The 9,617-nt window shown below is 45.3% G+C and overlaps 3 protein-coding genes across 3 annotated transcripts; 1 reads left to right on the top strand and 2 right to left on the bottom strand.

Moving 5' to 3' along the window:
* Positions 1 to 1,340, bottom strand: LOC123161377 (phytosulfokine receptor 2-like). The gene has a single exon (XM_044579216.1). The coding sequence runs from the start codon at positions 1,315 to 1,317 to the stop codon at positions 199 to 201; it is 1,119 nt and encodes a 372-aa protein (XP_044435151.1). The 5' UTR covers positions 1,318 to 1,340; the 3' UTR covers positions 1 to 198.
* A 996-nt stretch (positions 1,341 to 2,336) lies between these two features.
* On the top strand, positions 2,337 to 6,965 carry LOC123159949 (uncharacterized). The gene is made up of 10 exons (XM_044577760.1): positions 2,337 to 2,706; positions 2,851 to 2,928; positions 3,059 to 3,891; positions 4,319 to 4,407; positions 4,726 to 4,829; positions 4,941 to 5,040; positions 5,139 to 5,214; positions 5,307 to 5,421; positions 5,495 to 6,026; positions 6,194 to 6,965. Exons 1-10 carry the CDS (start codon positions 2,445 to 2,447, stop codon positions 6,675 to 6,677), a joined length of 2,673 nt encoding a protein of 890 aa, XP_044433695.1. The 5' UTR covers positions 2,337 to 2,444; the 3' UTR covers positions 6,678 to 6,965.
* Positions 6,966 to 7,231: 266 nt separating this feature from the next.
* On the bottom strand, positions 7,232 to 9,116 carry LOC123159948 (glutathione S-transferase T1). The gene is made up of 6 exons (XM_044577759.1): positions 8,809 to 9,116; positions 8,667 to 8,727; positions 8,413 to 8,466; positions 7,930 to 8,009; positions 7,604 to 7,809; positions 7,232 to 7,514 (listed from the first exon to the last, which is right to left on the bottom strand). The coding sequence occupies exons 1-6, from the start codon at positions 8,954 to 8,956 to the stop codon at positions 7,356 to 7,358; spliced, it is 708 nt and encodes a 235-aa protein (XP_044433694.1). The 5' UTR covers positions 8,957 to 9,116; the 3' UTR covers positions 7,232 to 7,355.
* Between the last annotated feature and the right edge of the window lie 501 nt (positions 9,117 to 9,617).

Raw genomic sequence — 9,617 nt, 5'->3', positions numbered from 1 at the left:
CATACATACATACATAAGTTTAATTTGGATATGTCATACCAGCTAGTATTAAAACTCTTGATACATCAGTTTTGCCCTGAATATATGAGTATCTTTATTTATTCTTTTGGGATCATGCATGATAGTACTTCTGACACCATGGAACGGACGGACGCGGCAACACGCGCACTTATACCATGATGTGTACAGTCATTAACCTCAGGTTACGACTTTGTTGTGCCCAGTTACAAAATGGTTCTTACCGGACACGGTATTGTGGCTCCCAGATACAACATTTTTACTCCCGGATACGATATTTTTGCTCCCACCTACGTCATTGTGGGTCCCAGATACGATATTGTGTTTCCCAATCACGACATGGTGGCTCCCAGACGCGGCATGGTTGCTCCCGGATACGACGTGATGATCCCCAGTTACAACATGGTTATTCCCATATACGACCTGATAGCTCCCGGATACGGCGTTGTCATTCCCAAATATTACAGTATTGTCGTTCCCGGCCATAACATTGTTGCTCCCAGATCTGACAACGTTATTGGTCCCAGCTATGACATTTGGGGCATGCTTACGTTGTCGGCGATGTTTGCTTATTCCGCTACGCTTCAGATAAAATGTCATATTCATGAAATTGATGCCCGATGAACACCCAGAGGTGTTGAGGCCCTTAGAACTCTTGGGTACCTCGCCAACTAATGTATTGTTGGAGAGATCTAAGTAGCAAAGATGGTCAAGCCTACCAATCCACGACGGAATGGCGCCAACCAATTGGTTGCGGGACAGGTCAAGCACCTTCATTTTCTTGCATTGAGACAACCATTCCGGAACCCTGCCCCTAAGAGCACAATCACCAAGATCCAGCACCACGAGGCTCTTGAACCCACCAATAATACCATCGGTCGGTAACTCCTCACCGTCAAAATTCTTGGTGAGAATTAGTGTGGTGACGTTCTGGCACCCACGCAGCACGGTGATCACCCCTGAGATGTTGCGCAAGCTGTTGTAGCCGAGGTCGAGCTCCTCCAGCAGCGCGAGGCCTGCGAGGGAGGCTCCTGGGATGGGCCCCACGAGGCCACGTCCGGGGAGGCGCAGCGCTGTGACGCGGCCGGTGGCACCGTCACAGCCCACGCCATCCCAGCCACAACATGCGGCGCCGGACCACGCGGCGCGAAGGAGGGCGCCCCCCCTGCTGAGGTTCGCGGTGAAGCCCCATAGCGCGTGGAGGTCGTCGGGGTGGCACGATGTCGCGCGCGCCTCGGGCGAGAGGAACGACAAGAGGAAGAGGAGGAGCAGCGGGCAACATTTGGCCATGGGATTCATTCAGGTGGAGTGAGTGATCTCTCTTGGTGGTGTGGTGTACAGACTGCTTGAGTGTTGCGTCGTGTTTTTATAGCAGATGTGCGTGTGCGTGTGCGTTGCATGCAGTGAGTGCCTGCCAAACTTGATTTGATTTTGGTGGTCTGTCGACTGGAGTGAAATTCATGGGTGCTCCTCCTCATCTATCTTTCTACTACGGAGTACTACTTTACTTCCCATCAAGGAAATAAAATGTATACTTTACCTGTCGACAGAGAGCACCTGCTGCCTGCCTGGCTCATAGTTTCTTGTCTTGCTTTTTTACTTTTTGCATTGCAGGGATAAAGTAAAATAAAATAATGCTTGTCGACACTAGCTTGTTTTCTACTAAAATAAAATAAAATAAAATCGATGTATCTTGTTCTTGTCAACCAAACTTTGTCCAAGCGTCTTTCTTTGATTAGCCTCCTTAATCGCAACACAATATTGCTAGTCTATGTATCTAGTATATGCTACTAGCTAGGTTGAGATTAGGCTTGAATTCCTCCAAATTCCTTCTTGACTGGTAAGCTGGCGAATGTTTTTGTTTTATACTTTTGCTATTCCGTTGTTTCTTTTTTCTTGATAGTGGAACCCTATCCTATCATATCCTTTGCTACGATTGTATGGAAAAGAAAAAGGAAATGAGGAACTTGCGGTGGGAGAAATATTCAGTGGGGTGACATACTATTGGAGGGCAGGAAGAATCGGAGTTGATGGTAAAAGACATAGATGATGCGTGTCTTGAAACTCCAAATGTTTTTTTTTTTGGTAAGGGAGGGACAAGGCAAGACTCACTAAAGCAGAGCAGAGAGTATATTTTTTACCCCGACGGATGGCTTGAGGATATCCAGTATGGGCTTGGGCTATCCAGAGAATTTGGTTGGTTCCGCGAGAGGCCCGTTTAGCCAGGTGCTGGGCCGGCCCAAATGGAGAGGTTTGTTGAGGAAGGAGGCCCATCTCCCGTCCCGTGTGTTGTGGAGTACTACTTGTGTATGTGGTGTGGGTCGTCTCAGCCGCTCGCTTGGGGTCGGGTCTCGCCGTCGTCGTCGGTAGGTCAGGTCAGGGCAGGGCAGGGCAGGGCAGGTCAGGTCAGGTCAGGTGAGGTGGTGATGGCGTCCAGCCTCGCCGCCGCTTCTCCGTCTCCGTCTCCGGCGTGCTGCTCGCTCCAGCTCCACCTCCTCCGCCGCCCCGCCCTAGTCGTGTTTCCCAAAGTCGGACGCCCCCACCTCCGCCTCCCTCTCCGCCTCCGGGCCCAAGCATCCTCTTCCCCTTCCCCGGATCCCGAAGCCGAAGCCGACGACTCCTTCGCCGGCTGGTCGGACCAAGACAATAAGGATTCTGCTGCTGATTCAGGAGGAGGGCCATTCGGAGGTAGGTGACTCACAATACACTAATAAATATCATTTCTTTCTTTCTTTCTTTCTTTCTTTCTTTCTTAGCTGCTAAAGCAAACATTCTCTCACTACTGGCCTCAATCAAATTCAAATGCAAATGCAAATGCAAATGCAAACGCAGGCCTTGTTGGACCTGCCCTTGCTGGCCTCCTCTTCCTCGCCGGCGTCACATTCGCAGCAATCTCACTCAGACCCACAGGTAAACCAATAACCTACTCTACTGCACTTCACTTGTTGTTGATGATGCCCAAATCTTCTCCTTCCTTCCTTCCTCCCTTCAATCACTCTCTGACATTTCTTTCTCTTTCTACATATATACATATATGCAGGATCAAAGGCACCCATCCAAACCTTTTTGCCCACACACACTGAGGCAACGGCCGATACTACTCCTGACCAGCAAGAAGAAGCTGACGCTGACGCTGCTGCTGCTCAGGCTTTGTCACCAGCCGATGATACCCTGGATGCCACTAGTGAGGCAACGCCATTGCCTAATAATCTACAAACAGACGACAAAATACCCGAGGAAGCAGCTCAACATGATGACATGGACAACCACCAATTGGATCTGGATCGCGGCAGCAGTCACCTAGATCCGACCACCGATAAATACATTGCTTCACAAGATGACACTCCTGTGACTGATTCACCTCAATCTTTGGTCCCTGCTTATGATCCAACCTCTGAGGACGCATTATTATTATTGGACTCTGAACCCACTTTGCCAGAAAACCAGGATACTACTTTCACTTCAGATATTATGGTGCTGGAGTCCGGTGATGTTGTGCAAATATCTGACGCTGTGGCTGAGGTTAAACATTTACAAGATACAGAGCGGAATCCTCAACTTTCTTCTACTCAAGATGGAATTTCTTCTGCATCCACTTTTCCTGATTATGTGGCATATGGAAGCACTGACCGGATGCTTCCATCGGGCTCGAATGACTTACCCACTCAAGACGCTGACCAAGGAAAGGCGATACAAGACCCAGCATCAGACCAGGATCAAGGACGAAATGCCAAACCTTTCTCTTCTGGAATTGGAATTCCTGCTCCCTCTCTGCTCTCTGCAGCTTTACAGGTGCCTGCTGGCCACATTGTGGTTCCAGCGGCAGTTGACCCTACCCAGGGAAATGCATTGGCCGCGCTGCAACTTCTAAAGGTATTTCTTTTTTACATGTATATATTCTCTTCTCTTTTTTCAGGAACACCATTCATTGTTTCTTGTATCTCCTGGATAAGGGTTCTTGTTAGATCAAGCATCATTCGCTAGTTCTAGAATTTTATTCGAAACAGAAAATCTCTGTGTGGCCCTGAACCTATATATATATTATATTATTGGCTTCCTCATCAGGGTTTTGAGCTTATAGTGGCTTCTGTCTCTAGATAAGTTAAACTACCCTATTATATGTTGAATCATGCCTTGCTGCTTTCGCTGAAATCGTTACAACTTTCTCTAGGGAAAACCCCCATCTCATTTGCACAACGTAAGCTGTAGTATGGGGCTGATTGTTACAGAGACAACTTACTGAGTACACTCTCTAGGGAATTATATGGAATTCTTTCTTCAACTTTTATTCTCTTTCAAGGTGATTGAACCTGATGCTCGAGCTGGTGATTTGTGTACCCGACGTGAATACGCTCGATGGTTGGTAGTTGCAAGCAATTCCCTTTCGAGGTACATACTTCTCCTTGATGCATCTTCACCTTCCGGATATTGCTGCATCCCGCTTCTGTCTTTGTTCCTTGAGAGAAAATCCCAAGTCTCATTTCTGTCTTTTGAATGATTCATCCTCTTGATTATTTATTTCAGTAATGTTGTATCACTAGTTTATTTCTTATTGCTAACTGTTTCTGTGGATATTGCCTGTTACATAATAGAAATAAGAAGTAGCGGCAGGAGTTCACTTTTTTTTTCCCCTGTAAATCCAATCTGGCCTCCTGAGCGATTTCTTCCATTTAACTAGTTTATTATTGATCTGGTTTGCAACCGCAGGAACACTTACTCAAAAGTTTATCCAGCAATGTACATCGAGAACGTGTCTGAACTTGCATTTGATGACGTCACCACTGAAGATCCTGATTTTCCATTTATACAAGGTGAGAAATGGAAAGATTGTTATCACAGTTTATCTTGTTTATGCAAGCATGAGTGAATCAATAAATCATCACTGCTGAATTTTAGCCTCATCTATGTAAATGTACCCTCAGGACTGGCAGAAGCAGGGTTAATTTCTAGCAAGCTTTCAAGATCTGATATGAACATCGCTGAAAACATTCAGGACAACCATTACTTTTTCTCCCCGGACAGGTAATGGTCTTGTTCCACGCATCCACTTGACTCTCTGCGTGCTGTATGTGTGCGTGCGTTTATTGTGTCTAGCTACTAATCATCTGTCCTTGTTTCAGTCCCTTGTCACGTCAAGACCTTGTGAGTTGGAAGATGGCTTTGGATAAAAGGCAACTACCTGAAGTTGACAAAAATGTAAGGATATAAAAAAGTTAATAATATCTTCCATAATTATCTGTCTTGAAACCATCTGGTTATGCTGATATTAGCACTCTCTGCATGACCAGTCTTTGTACAAGACATCCGGCTACATAGACATTGATAAAATTGATACAGCTGCATGGCCTGCTTTGGTGGCTGACTTGGGTGCTGAAGACCAGAGCATCACGGCTCTTGCATTCGGTAGTCTTTCTTTTTATAAAATTTTGCTCACTTTTTGGCTCATGGACGATCGCTAAAACTCATCTTCTTAAAGGTTTTACAAGACTTTTCCAGCCAGACAAACCTGTGACAAAAGGACAAGCTGCCCTGGCACTTTCAACTGGTGACTATGCTGAAGTGGTTATGGAGGAGCTTGCTCGTATTGAAGCAGATAAAATAGCTGAAGCGGCTGTGAACGCTCATGGGGCATTGGTCGCTGAGGTGGAGAAACAAATTAATGCAAGTTTTGAAAGGGAGCTTACAAGGGAAAAGGAAAAAATAGAGACCCTTGAAAAGCTGGCTGAAGAGGCCAGGGCTGAATTGGACAAGTTGAGAGCAGAGAGAGAGGAGGAAAAGAATGCTCTGCTTAGGGGCAGAGCTACCGTCGAATCTGAAATACAAGTTCTTTCAAAGTTGAGGTGTGAAGTAGAGGAGCAGCTGCAGAATGTGCTGAGCAAGAAGGTCGAGATCAACTTTGAGAAGAACAGGATTGAGAAACTTCAAAAGGAAATCGAGAATGAAAACCAGGCTGCTGTGCAACTTCAGTACGAGCTTGAAGTTGAAAGGAAGGCTTTGTCTATGGCCAGGTAATTAAGATACTTTTTTGAGATTTCCTCTGCAATACATTTGTTTGGCGATACACTGAACCCATCTCTAATTTGTTTGGTGATGTACTTAATATGAGTACATACATCTTACTACTGCCACCATGCATCAAATCAAATTAACAAATGCACACATGTTGAATAACCAGGGCTTGGGCAGAGGATGAAGCAAAGAAGGCCAGGGAGCATGCTCGCGCACTCGAGGAGGCCCGGAACCAATGGGAGCGACAGGGAATCAAAGTTGTCGTTGAAGCAGGGCTTGAGGACGACGCATCGGCCGGAGTGACATGGGCTAATGCTGGCAAAGAACACCCAGTCGACGAGGCAATCAACCGGGCGGAGTCGTTGCTGGAGAAGCTCAAGTCGTTTGCTGGTGAGATGAAAGTGCGATCCAGCCATGCCCTGGAGAGAGTAATGCAATACGTGAGGTCCTTGATCTCAAGCCTAAAGCAGCGAGCGGCGGAAGCAAGGCAAGGGTGCGCAGATCTTGGGGCTGCTGCAGCCTCAAAGGCAAAGAATGTGTCATCAGAAGCCAAGGCGTTTGGTTCAAGCGTCGGGGACAGGTCGAAGAAGGTCGTGGAGGAGTGCAAAGATGGCTTGGAGAAGCTTGTGCACAGATTCAAGACAGACTAGCTGCTGGCTGGTAAAGAAAGCTTCACGTGTTGTGTATGTGAGACCAGACAATTTATAGCCGAAGAAGAGAGAGAGAGAGAGAGAGGAGCCATAGGAAGGAGGAATAAATTTCAGATGACATTTTGCATGATGCTGTAATGTGTACATTTTGGGTGTTGTTGTAAATGAATATGAACATACCGAAGGTGACGTAGCAGAGGTTGGTTCCATGGAATGGAATGGAATAATAAGCCCGTTTTGCTCTGTACGTTACGTTAATGAAATCAAACTTGAGTTTTGTTGAGTAAAGAGAGCTGGATGGAACAAATTGTAGTGTTGCTTACTCACTCCATGTTGAAATGTACTCCCTCTGTAAAGAAATATAAGAGCGTTTAGATCACTACCTCTGTAGTAGTGATCTAAACGCTCTTATATTTCTTTACGGAGGGAGTACAAAAATGTAAGGGGGCACGTACAGCACTAGAACAGCAAGGTGAGTTTTGTACACAAGAAGATTTACAGCACAAGCAAAGCATCAAGCATCAAGGAAGAAGATTTACAGCACAAGCAAAGCATCAAGCATCAAGGTTCTTGTTGTTCCTTATTTCTTTCTTTCATCGTACAGTACATGGATGCTAGTACTTGGTTTTCATCCCAAGAAGAAAGAAGAATTGGGTAAATGTAGGAGGATCCATGTATTCAGAGCTTGGATACTGGGTTCAAGCGCGCCTTGAGTTTGAAGATGAGCTCATGGACCTCATCAAAATGAGGGCTGGTGGCCTTCTTCACATTCTCCATCCAAGCGCGCACCTTGTCGTGAGGTCCCAGAATTCTGTCACGCCTCTCGTCACCAACAACCTGCAAATACGAAATTCCACTTTGAGAAACTCTACTTGAGCTGACGGCACACACATCTTCTTACAAGCTGAGAGACAAAAACATCATACCTCCAGCTGCATTATCTCGCACACGAGGCTGAGGTCTGCGATTGATGGCTGGGGGTTGCCATTCAAGAATTTGGCATCGCCTTTGAGCCACACGGTTTCGATCGTTCCCAGTGATCGCGACAGCAACTTCTCGGCCTCTTTTGCGGTTTCAGGATTCGGTGTGAGACCGAGAGCAGGACCCAACGCGGTGTGCAGTACATAGGTTGCTGCATATGCATGCAAGGATCCATCAATCAATCTCATCTCTTGAATGGAAGCTAGTATTATTATTATGCTATGCAAGAAGGATAAAATAGGGGAGGGGAGGGGAGGGGAGGGGTTGTGACCTGCACCACGGCGCAGATTAGAGTGATGCCAATCCAAGACAGACTCGAGTTTTGCTCTGGTAAATAAGTCAGCAGGGTACCTATATATGTATATGTCATGTGAGAAAACAAGTAATAAAATGATGAGTTGAGACTATGAATCAAGTAGTAGCCGTCCTTAAAGAAAAGAAACGAAACGAAACGAAACGGGGCAATGAAAGAATAAATGTAGCCCTTGTGAGAGCAAAATAATTATGCGAATGATCCATGTGTAGCCCTGTCCCTGTGACATGATACAACTCCAGCAGCAGTTCTAAAAGTCGTTAATTATTTAGGTAGTTGATAAGAGAGTGAATAAAGTGAATTCCCATGGGTTGGGTCATATACAGTAACTCATACTGTAAGTAGTAGTAGTGGTAGCAGTAGCAGTAGTTGTGACTTGTGAGAGAGGAAGGCAAGGTTAGGTTAGGTTAGAGGTTAGGTTAGGGAAGGGAAGGAACTTACCAGTGATCTGGAACCCCGGGGAAGACGGTGGCAAGATACCTCAGAATGGCATGGCTGACAGGAAGAAGAAACATAGTAATTAGTAGAGTAGGCGCAAAGGATGTAAAACTGTGCAATGAGTGAGTGAGATTAGTAGAGCTTGAGAGAGAGCATGAGTATGAGGGTAGTGAGATTGAACAACACTATCACTATATATCAAGGAGCAGCAGCAGCAGCAGTTGGGAGACCTTTCATTCAAATAAAAACGCAACTACCTTTCAAATAGTTTGAATCTTCCATCGACGATTGTTGGGACCTGTGCCATGGGGTTGATTTCTGAAGCAAGCAAATCAACAAGGAAGGAAATCAACAAGGAAAGAAGTCAACAAGGAAATCAAGAAAAAGAGACAGACTTACTGGTGAATTCTGGTGCGCGGTGTTGTCCCTTGGCGAGATCCACGGTGAGCTCCTGGAAGTCGATCCGGTTGACCTTGCACAAGATGATGATGGCGCGCGACGGCTGCGACAGCCGGTCCGCATACACCTTCAACAGCGCCATCGCCATCCCCTTCCTTCCTTCCGGTCGCTTGCTTAGGATTGGGTTCGGTTCGATTCGATCCACACTTTCCTCACCTTGGTTGAGAGTAAGCTCTTGCCTACGAGACAAGAGGAGAGAAGAAGAAGAAGATGAGAATGAGAATGAGATCCCCTTCCTGAGTTCACACTAGGGCATACACTGACGTCATCAACATCTATCTTTTTCCCAACCAACGCACGCACGCTACATAACCATAAACAACATCATCAACAATTTGGGGAAAAAAAGTTCATGAATTTGAACAAAAAATCCATTAATTTTCAAATACCTTGATTTTTATTTTTTTATTTAAATAAAATGTTTGTAAATTTGAAAAAAATTTATGGTTTTTTAAAAATTTCCAAATTTGTTGATGAATTTGAAAAAGATTCATAATTTGAAAAACAATTGCAAAAATGCAAAAATGTTCATGAATTTGAAAAAGGTCACAAATTTGCGTAAAAGTTTTAGAAACAATCGCAAAAAAATAGAACAAAAACGAAAATGGAACCAATGAAAAAAGAGAGCAAAACAAGTGCGGATAAAACCCTGAAACAAATAAATAAAACAGTCCAAAAAACTGATGAAGGGGAACAACTAGATTAATGGACCAGCCCATTTATCACGTACTCATCGCTGCCCTATAGCC

Source organism: Triticum aestivum, chromosome 7B (assembly GCF_018294505.1).
Source record: "Triticum aestivum cultivar Chinese Spring chromosome 7B, IWGSC CS RefSeq v2.1, whole genome shotgun sequence".
NCBI lineage: Eukaryota > Viridiplantae > Streptophyta > Magnoliopsida > Poales > Poaceae > Triticum > Triticum aestivum.
The sequence above is the reverse complement of the archived record's forward strand: the minus strand, read 5'-3'. Positions and strand labels throughout refer to the sequence as shown.

Bases quoted from the DNA above. Each gene is read 5' to 3' on its own strand.
- LOC123159948 (XM_044577759.1), bottom strand. From the start codon at position 8,956: ATGGCGATGGCGCTGTTGAAGGTGTATGCGGACCGGCTGTCGCAGCCG. The intron at 8,728-8,808 runs GTAAGTCTGTCT...TGCTTGCTTCAG, and splicing joins CCGCGCACCAGAATTCACCA to AAATCAACCCCATGGCACAG. The intron at 7,810-7,929 runs GTCACAACCCCT...ATGCATATGCAG, and splicing joins TAATCTGCGCCGTGGTGCAG to CAACCTATGTACTGCACACC.
- LOC123161377 (XM_044579216.1), bottom strand. From the start codon at position 1,317: ATGAATCCCATGGCCAAATGTTGCCCGCTGCTCCTCCTCTTCCTCTTG.
- LOC123159949 (XM_044577760.1), top strand. From the start codon at position 2,445: ATGGCGTCCAGCCTCGCCGCCGCTTCTCCGTCTCCGTCTCCGGCGTGC. The intron at 4,830-4,940 runs GTGAGAAATGGA...ATGTACCCTCAG, and splicing joins TGATTTTCCATTTATACAAG to GACTGGCAGAAGCAGGGTTA. The intron at 5,215-5,306 runs GTAAGGATATAA...CTGCATGACCAG, and splicing joins TACCTGAAGTTGACAAAAAT to TCTTTGTACAAGACATCCGG.